This window comes from Mangifera indica, chromosome 7 (genome assembly GCF_011075055.1).
Source record: "Mangifera indica cultivar Alphonso chromosome 7, CATAS_Mindica_2.1, whole genome shotgun sequence".
NCBI classification, from domain to species: domain Eukaryota; kingdom Viridiplantae; phylum Streptophyta; class Magnoliopsida; order Sapindales; family Anacardiaceae; genus Mangifera; species Mangifera indica.
The window spans coordinates 1,309,969-1,333,365 of NC_058143.1; the positions used below are offsets into that span (position 1 = coordinate 1,309,969).

At 30.5% G+C, this 23,397-nt stretch overlaps 2 protein-coding genes across 35 annotated transcripts in view; both read right to left on the reverse strand.

Moving 5' to 3' along the window:
• The window catches only part of LOC123220594 (putative disease resistance protein RGA3), a 215,099-nt gene that overhangs the window by 174,219 nt on the left and 17,483 nt on the right, over positions 1-23,397 (reverse strand). The window lies entirely within an intron of this gene.
• LOC123220638 lies at positions 9,974-21,829 on the reverse strand. Of its 5 annotated transcripts, none has more exons than XM_044643186.1 (7): positions 21,485-21,829; positions 21,180-21,285; positions 13,226-14,713; positions 12,804-12,887; positions 10,706-10,922; positions 10,417-10,481; positions 9,974-10,296 (listed from the first exon to the last, which is right to left on the reverse strand). In XM_044643186.1, exons 3-7 carry the CDS (start codon positions 13,316-13,318, stop codon positions 10,105-10,107), a joined length of 651 nt encoding a protein of 216 aa, XP_044499121.1. In that variant the 5' UTR covers positions 13,319-14,713; positions 21,180-21,285; positions 21,485-21,829; the 3' UTR covers positions 9,974-10,104. The 5 variants fall into 5 exon arrangements, with proteins under 5 accessions (XP_044499121.1, XP_044499122.1, XP_044499123.1 ...); XM_044643187.1 differs by lacking the exons at positions 21,180-21,285; positions 21,485-21,829 and adding exons at positions 14,796-14,887; positions 15,101-15,445; XM_044643188.1 differs by lacking the exons at positions 21,180-21,285; positions 21,485-21,829 and adding an exon at positions 14,796-15,445 and having other exon boundaries at positions 12,818-12,887.

The following is a 23,397-nucleotide window of genomic DNA, read 5'->3' on the forward strand; positions in this document are numbered from 1 at the left end:
CCAAAATATTTGTTTTGCTTTTTATGGTAGAAAATTTTTTAAGTTGAAAGTTTGAATTTTCTTTATTATTTAGTCTCCTTAAAAAGTTTATTTGGTTTCAATAAAACATCATTCTCATTAAAAAAATTTGTGAGAGAAGTGGAGTCACAATCACTTAAGGGCCACGTGGAGAATAGGCCACGATTTAAGGCAGCAATCACTGAGAGAGTGGGGGCCGTGATTGTATTGTTGTTTGACAATTCCTCGTGGCCTTGGATCTCGTTCAGTTAAATGCCACGCCACACTAGCTCCACTTTCTCATTCTTTTTAAGGAGAAATGACTTGTTTCCACCCAAGGTTTTATTGAATTATTAGTTGATACCCTTAATTATTGAAAATTTACCCATAAATTAATAAAATTAACAAAATTAATTAGTTTTAAATATAAAATCATCATTTAATTAGAAAATTTCAAAAATAATAAAACTTTTTCATAACTCTCTTTGTTAACTTTAAAGACCCGAATACAGTTGGGTGAACCCACAAATGACAAAAAAACCATTTGTGACACTAACAACTTGTTTTCTTTCAACCTTTCGAGTTTTTTGCCCTCAATGGTTATAGGTAGAATTAACAATATGGTTTAGAGAGGTTCTTCCAACACTAGTAAAATTTCTCGTGCAATTACCCTCTCTATTTAAAAGTCACTATCAACCATCTGTCATATGAACTATATAAAGTGGTTTGGAGAGGTTTAACAAAAACATGCTATATATGAGTTGCAAAAGTGAGGATATTCACCCAAGCTAGTGCTTTGTTGAGTTATTATGCTCTCAAAACACATAATGCATGCTTCATCTACTTCAAAGAAATTTTCGAATTTACTCATGGGTTCATCCAGCTTTTTCCTATATCAAGAAGCATTAGACACATAAGAGAAAAGTAAAATGTGTTTTGGGAATCTCATTCTTTAAAATCTACAGATTTTCTTCTTCTGCTTTTTGTTCCTATCAAATATTATTGTGTATTTCAAATTGTTTCTTTTGATAGGGAGACAAATAAGGCAGTTTATTTGTGGGTTTGTTGATCAATCTGAATTTGACCAATACGAGAGACCTTTTTCCAGAAAGGCGACCTCATGAAGCTAAGGTTAAAGACAACGTATCAAGAAATATTTTTTTCGGTGTGAGTTCTTAATTGCTTCTTTCTTATATTAAAGCCATTTATCAGCATGTCAATAAGATATTGGCAAACATGTTAACCAACTTTTATAAATCTTCCTCATATGGCAGACATGTTTGAAATGTTTCGGATTCTATCCTTCATCATTAAGTTTTAGATATAGGTCCATATCAACTGATATTTACTACTGACAGACAAGTTCGGAAACTTTGTGACTAAATCCATTTTACCATATGAATGCTAGTAACACGTATGATGGATACGCATCATATTTAAATGAAAGAGTTTGGACAAAAGATAAATTTGCAACTTCTCCGAAACTACTTAGTCCAAGTTCATTTGCATGGATTCCTCCAAAGGTAAATACTGATTGGATTTCAGTTGTACTGGCTCCCTTAATATCATGGAGAAGGGAATGGCCCACAGCAATAGAGTCGTTAGCATCAACACTGATCATGTCCATCGCTGATTTATATATAATATCTGATGAAATATTAGAAAGGTGTTATAGCAAAGTTGACTGCACATGGAAAATGATATGATATTCCTAAAAAAAGAAATAAATAACTGAACAACTTTATTAAGTAGAACAAGACTAAGTGATCGAATGACCTTATCAAGGCTGCACATCCATCTCACTTCACCTCTAAGCTTTTCATATCTAACTACCAATGTACCAAGAAGGATAGACAAAAATTACATCTCAATTGGTAAGATAACAAAATTCCAAATTCTGCAATTTATATATAGAAAAAAATTCAGGTTCTATGTAATAGGCTAGAATATGAACCGAATCACCTGCAACAGGTATAAAAATGTAATAACATATTCAAAGCTGCCATATCACGGAAAAAGGTATTTTCCTTTCACAATGTTGTGGTTTACTAAAGAGAATGGAATTTACCAGGCATAACACGCAGAGCCCTAACCTCAACAGTCACATAATCTGGATTGACTACAATCATTGGAATTTTCTTAGCTGCACAAAGCTCCAATATTTTTTCAAGATCCTCAAGAACAGTACAACATGCCTCTCCAGAAGGGAGCCCCTATGCTTCGGTACCATGGGCCAAAATAAACTCAACTTCTGCCACATTCTCTTTGACTTGAATTGACTACTAAGTGGTTATACAAACAATCACAGAAACCCAAATTCAGAAATTTTGCTCATTTTGAATGAACTAAATAAAACAGGGGAGACCATCTTACAATGCTACAATGATTATATTTATGATAAATGAGCACCTAAATATGTTTAGACACTCAAAATTTGAAGTACATTCTTAACAATCGGGTCTCGTTTTTACCTATTTCCCCCCAAAGGGCACGTTTTTATTTTGCCCTAGGGAGTGAGAGTTTCAAGCCTCTGATACTTGCCAATTTAAACAAATTGAAAATGGTTCATTCTTGAAACAAGGATTTCTGGCAAGAATCTTTCTTAAAATTAATGCTACTCTATTTCTTTATTTTCAGGTACCTTACATTAATCAAACAAGGAAAGAGAGGATACTAGGCAGTGACATGTTATTAGATTTAAATGAAGCGCCAAGAGAATTAGAAGAAACAATTAGCTATTAATCTTTACTACTTAGCATACCTCAAGGGATATAGCATCCCATTCACTCCAAGTCATGTGAATGCAAGACCTTATGAGTGCTGCTGATATAGACAGACCTTGAGTTGCTGTGGACCTCCCTGTCAACTGGACGGTTCTGCTGCTGGTGGTGGCTGTTGAATCAAGAGTTCTGGGTTGCGTCGGTGGTGTGTCTGATTGAAAGAGTTGTTCAGTCATAATGTTATGTAAAGATTTGTAAATCAAACACAGGACAGTGAGTAGCAAGACTGATTGTATTGATAATATTCTCCAGAAATACAAATAAAGTTCATCAACAATATAAGTTTTCCAACTCAGAATACTACTACTACTGCAATCCTAAATAACAGAAACATAAACATAAACTCCAACATTAGAGAGGCTGGTCTCTCCCACCCTAGTCCTTTTCTCTAATTTTCTGCCTGCCTTTTCTTTTCCCCTCCAGAGCCTATTTCATCATTCCTTCTGTAACTACCTCCTTCCTCCTGTGCTGTCACCTCAGCATTGAAGATCCCAGTGATCCTTTTCATTTGGTGGCCTGGACACTAATTCTTCATGGCTGTCTCTTGTTTGCCTTCCTTCTGGATGACTGCCATCTGCTGCTCCAGGATGCTTGCCATCTGTTTGCTTCTCAATTCGGCCACCTGTCTGTTAGGTACCTGGAGATGAGCCTCAGCTGCGGTTCGTTGCTGTCATTCCACAGACGTCAAGAAGTGGTTGCTTGCTAGATTTAGTAACTCCTATTCAGAGATAAATTTGTAATGGTTACAGTAATTGTAAAGTGTATATTTTGCTCAACAATGTGATAATAAAGGATTCTTGTATCTGAAATGCAGTAATATCAATGAAACATTTCCATCAGCTTCAGTCTCTACAATCAACGTAATATTCATAAAAAGAAACACTACCACAAAATACATGTAGAATAAAACAAAATCCAACCAAAATATTTGTTTTGCTTTTTATGGTAGAAAATTTTTTAAGTTGAAAGTTTGAATTTTCTTTATTATTTAGTCTCCTTAAAAAGTTTATTTGGGTTTCAATAAAACATCATTCTCATTAAAAAAATTTGAATGAACAAGATACACACTTAAAAAATAAAAAAAAATAAAAGGTTTTACATCAATAAATATTATTTCGATTAAAATAATTTCAAATTAACTTCTAGAGGTTAAAATCATTTTTGTATAACACATTATAAGTTTAGTTCCTTCAAAAGAAAAATTTGAAAAGTTAATCTCTTAAAAAGAAAAAAACTGAGATTGATTCACCAAAAATTGTTGTCATTAACCAAGATTATCTCAGTCATTATTTATGAATTAAAGCAAAAAATTCATATTATTAATTTTTAATGACACTAGAGGTTAACCAAAATTTGTGCAATAGAATAAAAGTTTAGTCTCATCGATAGGAAAATAAAAAAGATTTATCCTTTTGATAAGAAAAAAACAAACTTTGATCCCTTCATTTAAAAAAATGATAATAATTTAATATCTTCGAATATTATAGAAGGACTGAATCATCACATTTTTTCAATTAAATGAAACTGAACTTTGTTGCCTCTATTAAATTGATTGAGCTTTCAAAATTTTCTATTGAATTGATCAATCTTTTAAGTTTTTTTAATAAAGAGACTAAACTTACACAATTTCTATTGAAACAGTTAAACTAATTACCTTATTTCCAAAACAAAACACTCATAATTATATTTATTTGGTATTTTCAATAAAAAATACTAAAAATTTGATGTCTTTCATTAGAAAATCTAAAAGTTTAATTTTTTTAATAAAAAAATTTTAGAGTTCAGTCTTTTTAATTAAAAAAAAAAGTTTAGTTCATGTTCAATACCTTTCATATTGTTATACTTATTTTTACAATCTAAGTATTAACTTATACTCAATAATCATTTTTTATTTATTATTTGATGAGATAGAAATAAAATCTTGTATCTTTATTTTCATATGCGTGCCTGTAGTTACAAAGTAGTCTTGAGGACACAAGGGTCAGTGGAGATAAAGGGAACCACCATTGATGACTGTTTTTGTTTTTTGAAATTGTTTTCTAAAATCGTTCTATGAAAGTGGGACACCTCACCATAATAATAGCATATACTTTGTGATTTTTTTCTTTTCATTTTAGGTGTGTTTTGTACTTTTATAACACTAGACAACAATGGCGACTAAGCATTATGGTCACCAAATTACATCATTTTTATGCAAGAGTGGATTCTAGCCAAGATGAACCCAAATAAGGGTCAATTCGACCTTAATTGACTCGATTGATAAATAGTAACACCAAAGTAAAAGAATTGTTGATCAAATGAATATGGTGTAGTGACCCTAGTAAGGCATCAATCTTAAGATAGATGACCAGAAATTTCCTCAACTCAAACTTGGTTTATTATAGTCAAATAAAGATCAGTTGTCAATTCGACTCAAATAACATCGACCTCTGATTTCATGATATGAAAATAAAATATATTATAATTCCATTTAATTTAATTACATTCTCAAAGTTGATGTTATTAACTAATCTATTGAATTATGATTCACCCTAAGTATAGAGGTCATAACATTAATTGCGTTGTGACATCAACTCTTGTTCGTATCTTTTATTTGCCTAATTTGCTTTTGTTGTTAGAGTTCATTTAACTTATCTAAATTATAAAATTAATTCTTTGCTCAAACAATAAAAACGATGTGTCTTTATAACTGATTTACACATTAATGATGATATATTTCTATATGATTTGATAATTTTAAATTAAATATAAAATAAAACAACAATCACATAATAATAAATCATTATTGGTACCCTTATTAGTACTTATTATAAATGCACAATTAACATAACTTTAATTTGATTAAACTAAATTGATACTATTATTTTGATAGTATGAAACCATTAAATTAGTTGAATATATAACAATTGTATAAAAGGTTTTGGATAGAGTTGGATTCGATCTGAAAAGTTTGTGCTCAAATTTAAGCTTAAATCAAATTAGTCGAGTTTTGAACAAAAAGATTAAATTTGTTTTCATAAACAATTAGAGTTTAAATTGACTCGAATATAATCCAAAGTTAATTTTAAATCGAATTCAAACTTCTACTTATTGATTTTGAGTTAATCTTGAGTTGACTCATTTGGATTCAGTTTGCTTTTGAGTTAGATTTTATTCAAGCTTGCCCTAAATTGAATCCAACTTTAGTTGTGGAATCAAACAAAATTTAGAATAAACATTGGTGCACATAGAATTGTTCAACAATCATATGTGCAAAAAAAAGAGTAAACAATCATATTAACCAATCACACATATTGAAGTACTTTATTCATGAAGCTCCAAAAGAATCTAACATGGTGGGCAAGACAGGTTTGATTATGTCTTCGACAACAGAGCCAAGTTCAAATATTGTTGTTGTGAAGAATCTTTACTTGTTTTATGATCTTTTCATGGGGAGCCGCATGAAGAAGTTTGAACATCCTGATTTCAATTTTTTCAAACCCGGCTCTATAAGTTTAATTGGTTCAATGTTTTTGGCTTTCTAATCATGTTGAGTAGATTACATAGAATGTTTTGCTTCGTGATGTTTATGTTATACGAAAACCTAGGGAATTCGTAATGAAAGCAAACAAACCATAAATAATATAAAAGAGAAAGAACACAAAGAATTTACGTGTGAACCTGGGAAAAATCACGAGCACATTGAAGTTTAATTATAAAGAAAATACAAAGGATTGATAACACTCTTGAATATCAAGTGTAGAAACGGTAAAACCCTAACCACTTAATTAAGTCTCTCTCTTAAAGTTTAAAATATGCAAAGAGTACAAATTTATGCTCGTGACAACACTGCCATTCTGGATGGAGCAATGGTTCCATTCAAAGGGTATCCAAATATGATTTGAAAGCAATTAGAGTAGAAACTATAGAAAAAGCATAATCGATTATGATGAACATTCTGAATGAAGCTTTCAATTTTCGTTGAACGACCAATAACAGTTAGTGGAACAACTTTGTTCTAACTTGCTATGACACCTAGAACACTTGTTCTAATATTGGAACTCTCGATTCTTTATCTAAAATGTCTATTCTTGAATTCAAGTCATCATAGCTAACAACATTGAACTTGCTGATATGTTGAAGTTGGCTTAGTTGCCTTGGAATTTGACCTATAAAACAATTTATTTTTAGTGCAAGCTCTTTTAGAAAAGTGCATTGAGATATTGTTGATGTGATCCAACTAGAAAATCTATTGTTTGAGAGGTCAAGTGTTTGAGAGAATTATTAAATTTGGGCAAATGTTATTTGCGACCTAAAATGTCTAAACTTTACCGCGGATATTTATTTATTGATCTCACATCGAATATTAAGGAGCATCTCAACTAGTATATTATAGTCTGAAAGACTAGGCTTAATTGCTAAGCTTGGTAACTTGAGCTTATAGCCCATGTAGGGGCTTTGTGATGCTGGAACATTGGCTTAGGTACTTGAATTAGATTTGAGATGGCATTTGATTGGCTAAACCATTCCAAGCTAGGAGACGAGCCTATATGATCATTGTCTAACCAGTAATTGCTCTTAAAACAAATATTTAGTATCATAATTGGTAAGTTTTGGTTGTGGTTTAACTAGTTTACTTCAAATTCAACCTTATTTTTTACTGTCTATGTGGTGAGCAAGGATTCAAATTTTTATTTTTAACTAGAAGCACATTTGAAATGAAGCTTAGCTTAGATTGAAGTCATGATGTCTAATTTGAATTCATTTATATTAATATACAATATCATTAGAAGGTGCCCAATAAAATGAATAATCTTATCAAATGAATGAATATTATGACCGGTAAGATGAACAATATTGAAAAAATAAATCGAGTTATCAAAGTTGAACTTAAACTCAAACGCAATCTCTACAACCTTAAACTTATAAATAAAGGTTAATACTTATTCAATTTTAAGATGATTTTTTATTTAGAAATTTTAAATAAAATTATATTGAAAAAAGGTTTTGATTGAAATAAACTTTTCAACAATTTCAATTATTAAATGTGTAACTTATATTTGACTTTAACATTTATTTTTAATTTAAAATAATTTAATTATTTAATAATTGTACATTATTGATGAATATCTATAATTTTTTTATTATATGAGAATTTTATAATACAATTACTAATATACCCTCTATCTCTTACATTTAATAATGAATTCATAATTTAAATATCGGTGACGTCAACACTTTCCCTCTTGGGTAGCACTGCCCCGTGCGCTTTAGCTGAAGGAAACTAAACCGTAAGATGGAAGATGATAGGGTTTGTGTGGGTAGAGAGAATGTAAAATAGGGAAAAATGGGGGAAGTAGTTGTTTGACATATGAGGGATAGTATAGCAAGAAATGCCACGTGGTCACTCAGAGGGTGGGGGCCACGATTGTGTTGTTTAACAATTGCTTGTGGCCTTGAGTCTCGTTCAGTTAAATGCCACACCACATCGGCTCCACTTTTTCTTTTTTTTTTTAAGGACAAATGACTTATTTTCACCCAAGGTTTTTGAATTCCAGTGGATACCCATAATTATTAAAAATTCAAATTCTCACCTATAAATTATTAAAATTATAAAAATCAGATATTTTCAAAAGTAAAATTTTCAATTAATCAATAATATATAAAAAATAATAAAAATTTCTCATAGCTTCCCTTATTAACGTAAAAAATTGTGTTTTTTCTTTTAAGGTTTCAATTTTTCAAAGTGATTTTCATAAAATAGTATTATATACACAATTTTATATATAAATAATAAATTGTTATCATATAATTTAATAATTTTAAATTAGATTAAAACAATATATAATTATATAATGATATATTATTATTTATGTATAAAATTATATATATTATTTATACATTTTATGGTTTCATCTTTATGAATGACATTGTATTCTTCCCACCATGTAAGTTTGCAATGGTAGTATGGATTAAAATGTTATTAAAAATCCTATCAGTATAAAGTTGTTGTTAAGTCAAATATAAGGTATGAGATTGTCATCATCCCTTTTAGTTCAAGAGAAGACAAAGGCAGTTTTAATAAATATTGTTGCTTGTTAGGCCACGAAGATCGTTAAATATCTGAATAATTTTTTTTAACTATTTTATAATTTAAAAAATAAAATAGTTCTTTAAATGCTTGTACACAAAAAGAAGAAAAAAAAACACCTATTAATTTTAAAAGGGTATTAAAATTGCATTAATTTGTCTTATTAATAAAAAAATAATACAATACTACAACCGAAATTATAGTATCAAAGTCCCACTATATATATAAACATATTTTTACTAATTTATTGATACAAATTAATTTAATAACGTATGATTAGATAGAATGATTGTTAACTATTTTTCTTATTTTAAAATCATTCAATCATATGTTATCACATCAATTTGTATGAATAAATTATATAACAATACTATAAATTATAAAATCAAGGGTAGAATTATAAATATCTAAACATGTTATGGTAAACCAATTCTAAAAAGAACAATACATATTACATAATCATAATATATTATTAAATGATTATGAATTGTTTTATTTTTATTCAAAATTATCAATTTAATATTGTTCTTTTTTTAAATACCTATCGTTTGGTCTATGTACAAGGGACACCAAATTTGAATGGAATATTACAAATAGTATGGTTAATTCTATTAACCCCCAAAATTATAAATAATAACTTTAATACCACCCGCCGATTGCCCGTAAAATATAACCAAATTGAAAGAGTGACTACAAAACATCAAAACAAAGAAGAAAATGGAGAAAATAGATTACTTGAAGTCTGTTTTAGCTTTAATTGTAATTATTGGTTTGATCATCAACTTTGTTTTGTCTGCCGAAAATAGTTAAAGTTCTTGAATATGGTGAAAGGACTTGAATACAACTACGTCAACTCAAAAAAAGTGTTTTTTGTGGCCATTTTTCATATATCAAGAAGCATTAGACACATAAGAGAAAAGTAAAAACGATTTTTGCAACCTCATCCTTTAAAATCTGCAGATTTTCTTCTGTCTTTTATTCCTCAATCAAATATTATTGTGTACTTCAAATTGTTTTTTTTGACAGGGGGGCAAATAAGGCAGTTTGTTTGTGGGTTTGTTGATCAATCTGAATTCAGCCAATATGAGAGACATTTTTCCAGAAAGGGGACCTCATGAAGCTAAGGTTAAAGACAGCGTATCAAGAAATAATTTATTGGTGTGGGTTCTTAATTGCTTCTTTCTTACATTAAAAGCCATTTATCAGCATGTCAATAAGATGTTGGCAGACACGCTAACCAACTTTTATAAATCTTCCTCATATGGCAGACATGTAGGAAATGGCACCCATGCTGAGTCCAAGTTCATTTGCATGGATTCCTCCAATGGTAAATACTGACTGGATTCCAGCTGCATTGGCTCCCTTAATGTCATGGTGAAGGGAATCACCCACAGCAATGGAGTTGCTAGCAGCAACACCAACCATGTTCATCACTGATTTATATATTATCTAATGAAATATTAGAAAAGGTGTAAAAGCAAAGTCAACTGCACATGTACGATGATATACATAAAAAAAATATAAGTGAACAATTTTACTAATTAGAATAAGACTAAGAGATCAAGTGACCTTATCAAGTTTGTCCATCCATGTCAATTCACCTCCAGGCTTTTCATATTTTGATGCCAAAGTACCTAGAAGGATTGACAAAATTTAAATTTCAAAAGGTAGAACAACTAAATTTCAAAATCTGCAATTTAAATATAAAGAAATTCCAGGTTCTGTGCAGTAAGCCAGAATGTGAATGGAAACACCGGCAACAGGTATAAAAATGTAACAGTGGAGTGAAAGCTTCCAGCACAGAGTAAGCTATTTTCCTTTCACAATGTTATGGCATACTAAAGAGAATGGAATTTACCAGGCATAACACGCTGAGCCCTAGGCTCAACAATCACATAATCTGGATTGGCTACAATCATTGGAATTTTCTTAGCTGCACAAAGCTCCAATATTTTTTTGAAATCCTCAAGACTAGCAAGATGTGCCTCTCCAAAAGGGAACCCCCAATGCTTCAGTACCATGGCCCGAATAAAATCAGCTCCTTCCACATTCTCTACGACTTGAAGGCCGAGCCCCTACAGCAAGAAATGTTTGAGATTTTTATGCGTATATTGAAATGACTATTACATAGTTATACAAGAAATCACAGAAAACATAATTCAGATATTTCGCCCATTTTGAATGGACAGTGAAAAAAACAGGGGAGACCATATTACTATGCTACAATGATAAATTGTTATGATAAATGAGTACAACACCTAAATAGGTTTAGACACTCAAACTTTGAAGCACATTCTTAACAACCAAGTCGTAGCTTTACTTATTTCCTGAAAGGGAACATTTTTATTTTGCCCTCAGGGGTGAGAGTTTCAAGCCTCTAATAAGTGTCAATTTAAAGAAGTTGAAAATGGTTCATTCTTTAAAAAAGGATTTATGCTCCTCAGTTTCTTTATTTTCTGGTAGCTTACACCCATCAAACAATGAAAGAGAGAATCCTAGGTAGTTACATGTTATTGGATTCAATTGAAGTGCCAAAAGAATTAAAAGTAACAAATAGCTATTAAACTTTAATACTTAGCATACTTCAAGGGATATAGCACCCCAATCACTCTAAGTCATGTGAATGCAAGACCTTCCAAGTGCCGAAAACCAAGCATCATTTCTCCAATTTATAGTATAATCCATGAAAAAAAAAATGAGATGTACTCTACAACTCTAAACAATGTTAAAAAACAAACAAGACATATGTCATTCGGAGGATGAAATATGACTGAAAAACACTATACTGAAATAACATTTCGCTGAAATAACATTTTAGTTAATAATCAAAAACACACAAGGATTATAGGATAAGAGAGTAGAATCTATGTGAAAATTTGAGCAAAGAAAGAAGATCTTTTGACAAACACCAGCCATGGAATAGATGGATCACTGACTATAGTTTCACCAATAAAAAATAAAACTGTCAATTGAACCATTAAGAAGGCTGATTTAAAGTACAAAATAACAGAAAAGAAATGAATATGATGAATTAAGAGTTCACACAACAAAATACATGCTCTTACAAACCAAGAGCAAACATTAAAATTCAGCAGAAGAGTTAAACAATACAAAATTTTAATCCATATTGAGAATAAATGATTTCTTAATATTTAATCTTAGAAGATGCAATAGTGATATCTCTTGCAAAGAGAGAAGTATCAAATCTAAGGCTTTTCATCTTTTCCATTGTGGTTGAAGCACCCCGTGAAGAGTTACTCATAATCACTATTTTTGCACCAATGGTTGCTAGCTTTTCTCTTATCACCCAAAAAGAGATATTCATAAAACAATACACTCCCATATGATTTATATAGTCAAACTATCTAACCCAAAAATTTAAAGCTAAACATTACAAGGACTGATATACAAAATAAGTTGACATTCCTCATCGCGCACAAATCCAAAGCTTATTACTAAACATACAACCACAAACAGTCAAGCTTTCTATCACTATCACCACCTAATAAACACAACCCAAGAATTTAAGCTATCAAACTGTTAACAGTATCCATACAAAATATAACTATATACACAAGCTCTCCTACAAATTAATGTGAAATAATATGCTTCGGCTAAACAATAAAGCTAAAACAATTCAATAAGTCACTATTGCATGATTGCTCATCTGCATGATTGCTCATCTGCATGAATGAACATGTTTGTACAAAATGTCTATACATAGCATTACTGTTCACCATCCATAGTGCCAAAAATACAAAAAACATGTTCAAAGTAATTTATATAAACTAACGTGACGTGATGTGATGCGATCGGATGAAGCATAACAATGAAGTTAATACACTTTAACACGACAATACTGCATGATCACTACATCTATTTATATATGCAAAAGCATTAATCTTTATAATATCGATAACAGCCTAAAACAAAAACACTCAAATGCTAAAACTCACATATGAATGCATACATGCAGAAATTGCACCAGGATAAGGTTGTTTTCCATCATGAAAGACCCCAAATTGATCCAAGAACCACGCCTGCACAAACAAACAACACAATTACACACACACAAATGAAAAATAATGATATTTACATCAAATATTGAACAAAACGACTTTTTTCAAATATTGCATCCAACACCTTCTGAAATTTGGCTTAAGTCTAACTACATCCTCCAGTTAAAACCATAGCTTGCTTCTTAATTTTTATCAGAAACTTCTCAAAAATTATAACTGTAAAGGTTTAAGCAACCACTTTATCAAATATTTCACACAAAAAATTAACAAAAAATTTGCATAAACTATTACATCCATTTGTTTGGAAGCAAAATATATAAAAATTTCCCCGAGAAATTGAATTGGCGAAGTGGGTTTACCTTGAAATGGTGCGTTTCTGCAAGGTGGCGAAGCCCATCAAGACTCTTTAAGAAAGGGGTGTCAGGAGATTGAAAAGAGCATTTTGCAATCATTTTCGTTTTAGAAATCAAAAATGTTTTGAGTGTTTTTGAAATTTCTATTTTTTCTTCTGTTTCTGATGATTTTTTTTTTAACTGCAGTTGGGTTTCGAACTCTGAATTGATAACAACCTTTTGACTACAGTGCAGCCTCCAGCTACCAGAGACAAAGGGTCAAGTATGTGAGGAGTGAAACAAGGTGGAGCTTAAAAAAATTATAACTTTGAGGTCTTTTTTGAAATAATGCCATTAGACCTAACTTTTTTTTTAATTTTCAATATTTAAACAAAACATAAATATAACAACTAGGAAGCTTGAACAACCATCAACAATGTCACAAATATGCAAAATTAGAAGTCAAAGACTTCTCTTCTCAAAAGATAACATGGCAAATCAACATTCTCCCATGTTTCATAATAAAAGATATCCCATCTACAAAAGCCTCCTACCCACCGGTAATTCCACTCCATAAACTAACCCTTGAGTGCTTCTAACAAAACTATAAGTCCAATCTCTTCTGCCTACACTATATTTTTAAACACATAGTTCCTAAAATGCTCTCTCTCAAGAACAGATCTCCATAACCACTTACCAACAAAATCCAATCAGTTAAATACTTTTCTCAAATTGATGGCTTACAGAAGTTCACCAAATTCCTATACAATTAGCTATATGTACATATGACCATGCAAATACTATCGTTTTATTTTTTATAAAAAAAAAAATTAACCACAAATATTATCAATTTCACATCTTGGGCAGATAAAAATATAAGCACATGTCCATGAGACCTATGAAACAACTAACCAACTCAACTACACAAGCTTTACAATATTGTAATGTTGAAACAAAAACAAGTCCACTGGCATTTGACTCCATAACAGAAAAATAAAATAAAAACATCGTTCATCCAATATGTTGCTTCTTATGACTGAAACCACACCACACCCCGCCCCCCCCAAAAAAAAAAAGAAAAAGAAATCAGCAACTATCACTCAATGACATTTTCATGATCTATGTGTCGAAGCAACTTGATCTCATGAAGAGTCATCTTTGCATCAATCTATTATCAAATGCACTTGCTATCTTCTTTATTGCTACATGCTCATTTGTCTCTGAATTCAACGCTGAACTAATAAACAGCCAATAGAAATTACTCAATACATTTCCCAACAAAAAGAAAAAAGAAAAGGAAACACTCCAAACAACCTCATTACATATAAAACTCAAATCCATAAAGAACTAGAAAACATGCCTTCCACAAACAGAACTACAAGCACACTCACTCACTTAAAACAGCCTAACTTTCACCGAAAGATTTGCAATTCCAACTAGCAGCACCCCTTTACCCACTCTACAAATTCAATCTTCATATTGCTCATTTCTCTTCAAAGAAATGGCTACAAATTCCTATAAACAGAAGTGTAACGTCCATCGAACTACTTGTTTCTAAAAGCTAATACACAAAAAATCAGTTTTGATAATTTTTTACCTTTTAAAATATTCTCTTTCTTCTTCTTAGCTTATATTGAAGAAAATAGCCACACATTTAACTTATCTTCAACATGTAACAGCTCCAAATACCTTAATAAAAAATCTACACCCACCAACATAAAAATATAAAATTTCGCTACATAATAAAAACCCCACAACACAACCTTCACAAACCATCAAAATCCACATAAAACTCACATTCATAAATCAAAACACATCGGAACAAAAAAAACCCAGGTGCTAAAAAAAGACTCTTTAACAACACTGAGACGGACTGAGACAAGTGAGTCAGTGCGAGAGTACCAAACGATGTCGTATGCGCCCTTCCCTATGGGCAGAATAGGTGGCTTATACTTCACCGTCACTTCAAATATGTTCTCAAATGTGTTGTACTGAGTAAATTATCCCCCATGGCTCAACGTAGCCGGGATGTTATCGATCCCAGCCGTCTGAGCAGTCGCCGGTGGCTGCTGAGGGTCCAACGGCGCCTCTGCCATCTCCGTGTCTGCCTGCTGGGCCGTAGCACCTTCTCCTCCCTCCATTTCGACGTTGCTATTGTTTTTTCTTTTTGTTTTCGTTCATGTGAATTTTGTGTTTTTCGGGTAAGCAGAGATCCATGGACTATGGCTGGCAACGAGTAGGAGTCGATTCAAATTAAACTTGTACAAAAGTGCCCATTGTCAGACCCTTATTTTTATTTTTAATTTAAAATTATTTAGATATATAATAATTATAATCAATCCATCAATATTTGTAATTTTTTTCATTATTCAAAAATTTTAGAATAAAATTATTTATATACCCTCTATCTCTTGCTATTAATATAAAATTTATAGTTTTCAGTTTTCCACCAAAATTTCTCTAAACATGTTAGATGTAATGCGATTGTTTACTTTAAAATTATGTTATTATATTAATTTATATAGATAAGTGACGTAGATCAAAAGTAGAGTTACAAAGTATCTAAACATTTTATTTTAAACTACTTCTAAAAAGAGCAATAATGATATATCAATATGTGATTAAGTATTATTTTATTTTTAATTTAAAATCATAAAATTAACATAATAACACATCATCATTTATACCCAATTTGGTTCTCATTTTAAGTCCTCGTAATTTTATTGTTCTAGAAATTGGAAGGGAAGCCTATGTACAAGGGTATTATAGTCATTACACCAAAATTGAATAGAATATTAAAAAATAATATAGTCAATTTTCATTGAACCCCATAATTATATATAATAACTTATTAATACCGCCTATTAATTACCTATAAAATATAATCAAACAAAAAGTGTGATTATGGATTATCAAAAGGAAGGAGAAAATAGAGAAAAAAAATGACTTTAAAATCAGTTTAAATTATACTTGTTATTGTTGGTTATATCATCAATTTTGTTTAGACCATCAAAAGTAGTTGAAACACTTAAATCTATGACAAAAAGATCTGAATATAGTTAGGCTAAAATTAATGAGTTTGAGTTTGATTCAAATAAAAAATGTTTAACTCAAGTTCAAATCAGTATCTCGAATTCATAATTAGGATTCGTGATTTAAATTTGTGATTCATTGATAAAATAATAATAATAAATAAAAGAATATTCTTTGTAAATAAGTAATGAATTCGAACTATAAATAGAAATTTGAGTCACATATTCAAATAATAAATTCAAAAAGAATTGCATCATTACTTGAATCAACAAAACCATTTCTCTAGCAATACATGAATGATTTATAAGGAGAGCCTCAAGCATAGCCAGGGTCATCTACACAAATTAGTTAAAATTATTTAGGTTTATTGCATTTTTTTTGTATTTCCAAAATTGGGAATATTTTGTTGTTTGAAGTTATTTTTAGAGCCTCAGGATTATTCAAATATCCTATATTTTTTACAAAGATAATTAATGCGCACAAAATTGTAAATCCAACAACTATAAGGGGATTAAAAGTTAATAAATATGGTTTTATATTATGGCAAATTCATCCTTACTTTTAATTATAGGCCCACGAATTAGGATGGGTTCGAATCTTAAACAGTAAAAACAAAAAGAAGCCGAACTTGAACATAAACTCTACCACATAACATTAATTAACCTATATATATGTGTGTGTGTGTGTGTGTATATATATATATATATATATATATATATATTATATTATATTATATTAGAAAAATTAACATTTTAACACTAATGAATCAATCTCTAATATTAAGAAAATCCTAGATAGTTATTTAGAAATCAACCTCTAACTCAACTTAAAATGGTCCAATGAAATTATTATACAAAAATTAAAATAAAAAAAATTAAGGGTGTTTGTTTACCAAATTGAATCAACAAATTGGTTTGGAGAGGTTTTTTAACTCTAACGAATTTTCTCTTGTAGCTGCCTCTCTATTAGAAAGTCATTATCAACCATAAGTCATATAATCTATACATAAGCGGTTTGGAGAGGTTCAACAAAAATATGCTACATATGGGTATTTTCACCTAGGTTATTGTTTTGTTGAGTTATTATGCTCTCTAAACACATCATGCATGTTTCATCTACTTCAAAGAAATTTTCAATTTTCCTTTGATAGGGAGACTGTTAAGGCCTATGTTTACAATTTCTGTAAGATCGGGCATCAAATGCAAAACAATCAAGAGGAGGAAGGATTACTTGGGACAACAAACACATATGACAGCAAAGGACCACCAAATTTGAGGAGGGAACGTGGCAATCTATGAGAAGGCTTGACTGTAATGAGGATAAGAGGAGAAGGGAAGGATCCAAAAAGAATTCAGAGTAGAAAACTGTTGAGAAGGAAGAAGAGGGATAGCTCCTGTCTCCTGAAAGCTAGAGAATTAGTCTGTTTATTCAAGTTTTTGGTGTTTCTTGAATTCATGTTAATTCCAATGTAAATAATGGCAAGATGGATCAATTAAACTTTTATTATAATTCTGGAAAATCTTTTCAATACAAGTATCAGTTTACAAATATTGTTCTGATATTTAAGTACATTTATCATTCAATACAACAGTAGCGATAATGCGTAAATTCCAGATTTCTTGTTCCAGTACTAGTCCAGTAACAGGAGTGCAGCAGCAAGGAAGAGCCAACGCAGCACCACATCTTCAGCATCTATTTCATCCCTAAACACATTAAAATCTCAAGCAAACATTATGATACCACTAATCCAGCAGCAGTGAAGAGCAGCTTCAAAACAGAACTCCAGGTCTGTAACACCCTGCCACTGCATTTTTTGACATGGTGACATGATGAAGCCCCAAATCTGTGAAGCAATGATCTAGTGGTTTGTGGCATTAACCGTTTTTAGATTTTCTCCAAGTCACTAGCTGTTTCGTGTTAGTAAACTTAAATTTTTTGAGGTTTTTTTTTTTTGGCTTTCCTTAATCCTGTTGAAAAGACATAAGTTTTGTCATCATCACAAAGATCTTAATATTTACAAGAACTTTTATCCATTTGGAAATGTCTTACTACTTTCAGAACTGATCATATGCTGCTTCAGTAGATTTCCTTTGCTTACATTGCTGCCCTGCCAGCTTCACATTCCTCTTATCATTACAATAAGTTTATGATGCCACAACGGCTTGATGAGGCCCAAGAGTGTGAAGCAAATGATCTAATAGTTTATTCTTCAAAATTCTTAATATTTTCTCCATTTCTATAGCCGTGTTGCTGTTTGTGTACTTAACTTTCAAACTTTGCAATCAGATCACCTACACAACCAAGAAAAATAAAACATGAAATTGATACAACTATAGAAATACATGAAACAAATGATACAAAAGTACAATTACGACTTACAAATTTCTAAAGCAATGTAATGTTCTTTAATCTCATCCATTTTTTTCAGGAGATTTCTTGTCATATCTTCTCTTTTCTTTATTTCAACAAGTTGTTTAGTAAAATGGGACAATTATCAATATTTGTGTTACAAATAGGCAAACCAATAGAAAATAATGTGACTCTGAGAGCAATCCAATTAAAAACTTACTTAAAGGATGTGAGACCATTTAGTTAATTTGGTAAGGACTAGAACTTATTAGATCTACCAAGCCTTTTCTAGTAAATTATTTTGGCAGAATACCTCTTGATCTCCAAAGTTTGTGAGAGGTGACTTAAGAGATTTTTACTCTCACAATTTCTATAGAAAATACATGAACTTGTCATTATTCCAAAGATCTAAAAAATGTACAAGAATTTATTATCAAAGTTAGGAAATGTCTTACCACCATGGAAAGTTATTGATGACAAAAACTAATGCAAAAATGTCATAAGCTGAACTTTTTACATGAATATTGATATAATGAGTGGATGACTTTCTCCTTCACTAGCCATTTTATTCTGGTCCACTGTGAAGTCCACATCAAGCAAGAAAGAGCCAATAAAAAACAACTAGCCTATCTATTTACTCAAAAACATTTCCTATCCAACTACTAAAAGAACTCTTCAATATTCTATGAAGGAGAAAATTTAAAATCATATATGTCAATATGCCACATGCCTAAAGAAGCAAATGACCAAACTTTTTCCCATTAATAGTGCACGAATAGCACCAGACAAGAATGATCCAAGGTAGCAATGCATGGAGGAAAAAATTTTTTGAAAAAAAAGAGGAAAAGAAAAAGGAGATTGAAACTCTTGGTCATAAGCCCAAATTTAAGACCTTCTATATTGATAAAATAGCCCCTAAGAAGCAAGTGAAACCTTTACAAACAAATTTAGCACTAATACATCCTCTCCATATTCACCAATCTAATCCATAATTTCCAAGGGATACTAAAAGTATCTACCATGATTTCAAATTCTATGTTCAATGCCTCTTAGAATTCAAGGATTTTATTATAGCAAAACTTGAGCAAAACCTTGTAGCAACTGCAAGACCCTTTTAAGCCATAGCATGGTAATCTGCTTCCATAATGGATCTAGCAATCACATTCTGCTTCTGACTAAGACAACAGTGCAAGATTAACACCCATGAAGGTACAATATTGCACTGATATAGAACATCAGTCAATGCAACAACCAACCCAATCACATGTAACTTACCTATCACAATGAGAGAGTTAAAGATGCCACAACCCTCTTTATATTTTGCACACTTTCAAAAATAAGTTCAACCCTAATCAGCACTCAATAATTAAACAGTAGTACATGATCATTCCCATTTCCGCAAACAATACATAAATATAAACAACTAAGAAGCTCTAATGACCATCAACAAGGAGCACAAATATGCAAAATTAGCCGTCAAAAACTTCTCTTCTCAAAAGATACCATAGCAAATAAATCTTCTCCCGTCTTTCATCATAAAAGATATCTCATCTACAAAAGCCTCCTACCCACCAGTAATGGCCCTCCATAAATTAAACCTGGAGTGCTTCTAACAAAACCAAATGTTCAATCTCTTCTGCCCACACAATGTTTTAATCACATAGTTCCTAACAATTAACAGATCTCCATAACCACGTAACAACATAATCCAACCAGTTAAATATTTTTTCCAAAATTGATGGCTAACAGAAGTTCAATAAATTCCTGTACAATTAGCTATACATACATGTGATCATGCAAATATTATCCTTTCATTTTTAATAAAAAAAATAACCACAAATATTATCAATTTCACATATTGGGAAAATAAAAATATAAGCACATGTCCATGCAAACTACAAAACAGCTAGCCATCTCAACTACACAAGCTTTGCAGTATTGTAATCTTAAAACAAAAACAAGTTGACTGGCATTTAACTTCTTAACAGAAAAATAAAATCAAAATACCATTCATCCAATATGTTGCTTCTTATAAGTGAAGCCACAAAATATATATATATATGAATCAGCAATTATCACTCACTGACATGTTCATGATCCATGTGTCGAAGCAACTTGATCTCACGAAGAGTCCTCTTTGCATCAATCTTATTATTGAATGCATTTGCTATCTTCTTTTTTGCCACATGCTCATTTGTCTCCGAATTCAACACCGAACTAATAAACACCCAATAGAAATTACTCAGTACACTTCCCAATGAAAAGAAAAAAGAGAAGGAAAACACTCCAAACTCCCTCATCACATATAAAACTCAGAAAACATACCATCCATAAACAAAAATAAATGCACGCAGACACACTAAAACACAGCCCTTTCACCAAAATATTATCCATTCTAACTAGCTGAACTCCTTGACCTACTCTACAAATTCAATCTTTATAGCCTTTTTCATTTCTCTTTGACGAAATGGCCACAAATTCCCCTACACAGAAGCTTAACTTCCATCAAACTACTTACCCAAAAAAAAAAAAAAAAATCCATCAAACTACTTGTTTTAAAAAGCTGCTACATAAAAGTTCAGTTTTGATAACTTTTTACCTTTTAAAAATATTCTTTTTCTTCATCTTAGCTTATATTGAAGCAAACAGCCACACATTTAACTTATCTTCAACATGTAACAGCTCCAAATACCTTAATAAAAAATCTACACCCACCAACATAAAAATATAAGATTTCACTACCAAATAAAAACCCCACAACACAACCTTCACAAACATCAAAATCCAGATAAAACTCACACACGTGAATCAAAACACATCGAAGCAAAACAAACCCACACGCTAAGAAAAGAATATTTAACAACACTGAGACTGACTGAGACAAGGGAGTTAGTGAGAGAGTACCAAACGATGCCGTATGCGCCCTTCCCTATGGGCATAATAGGCGGCCTATACTTCGGCGTCACTTCAAATATGTTCCCAAATATGTTGTACTGAATAAATCGTCCCCCGTGACTCAACGTCGCCGGGATGTTCTCGATCCCCGCTGCTGAGGGTTTGATGGCATCTCTTCCATCTCCGTGTCTGCCAGCTGGGCCGCGGCACCTCCTCCCTCCATTTCGACGTTGTTTTTGTCTTCGTTTATGCGAATTTTGTGTTTTTCGGGTCAGGGGAGATGTATGGCTATCTCGTTTATGTTAAATAATAATTAATGCTCCCAGAACAAAACGCTGCGTTTTGTCCCTCTCCTCCTTTTCATGGGCGATGCTTTCTAGTAAGGTAGATTTAATTTATGTATACATATTTTGAATACATAATTTTAATATATAAATAATATATTATTATATAATAAATTATTATTTTATTATTAATTTAAAATTATTTATATATTTAAATTATATATAAAACTATATTTAGATTTTTTATTAAATTTAAAATAATTAATTCAAATTCAACTTATTCGAAAGACGAATAGTAATATAAAAGAAAGTGAACAATAACATTAAACAAATAAAAGATTTATTAAAGAAAATAAAAAGACTCAATGATGTAAATTTTGAACTTGATAAATTAAAATTATTTTAACCTAAATTTAATTCGTTGAAATCAAACTAAGTCGACGGAGTTTTTATAAATGTATGAATATCAAATTTTTCATTTTTTAATTAAAATTCATATTAAATAACAATAATTTACGTAGAATAAATTATTTTTTAAACTTTTAGTTGTATAATTATTTGAGATTTTATAAGAAAAAAATTATGTCCAGCACATTAAATTTCGAGAATATATTCATGGAATTGAAAATAAAATGAATGAAATATCAAATTAATTAGGTTTTTTTTTTTTCTCAGCTAACAATAGAATTTATCCAAAATATTGAAACAATACAAATAGACTTGTTAATGTGTCATTAAAATTTATAATATGATTAATTAATAAATATTTATCTAATTATCCATTCATTTTAGTATAATTTAAAAAACTAAATCGGAGTGTCTCATCAAACCAATTAAACCATCGATCACTAACTAAATCTATTGGACCATATATAAAATTAGGTTTGATTTAACCAACATAAAAATTTGATTTTTTTTCAAACATTCATTATAAAAACTTGAACTAAAACTTTATTTATTATATTTGAATATATATTATTAAACTAAGTTTATTTTAATATTAAATTAATTAAATTATCTATGTAATCATAAATTATATAAAAATATTTTAATATTATTTTTTAACAATTAACTGATCTGGTTATCAATTAGACCAGATCACTTTTTTATCAAGTTGATATCCCATTTACTTCTAAAAATATTATTAGAAAATTTGAATTATTATTTTTGTCTATGAAATATGTCATATTTTGTTTTCTTATATTGTAAAATTTATACTTTTCGATTTTCTTATTAAAAAATAGAATTTTTAAATTTCCTCACAAAGTGAATCAAATATTTATTTTTTTATTGAAGATATTAAACAAATATAATTAACATTTTATATTTTGTTTTAAAAATAATATGATATTAAAAGTTTTTAGGAAATAATAAAAATTTAGTCATTTCAATAATATTAAAAGTTTTGCCACTTCAATAGAAAATTCAACCCCTTCAATAAAATAAAGAATTGATAAGCAAATATGTCACGACATTGCTATTGTGAATGATAAGTATTATTTAAATAATACTTAAGAATTATTGTTAGAAGTTGGTGCGATCTAAATTGACTCAATTTCAACTTGTAGTTCGCATCAAATGATTTTTCTAATTTTCATATACAAATTGAGATCGAGTCAAATGACTAAATCGACATAG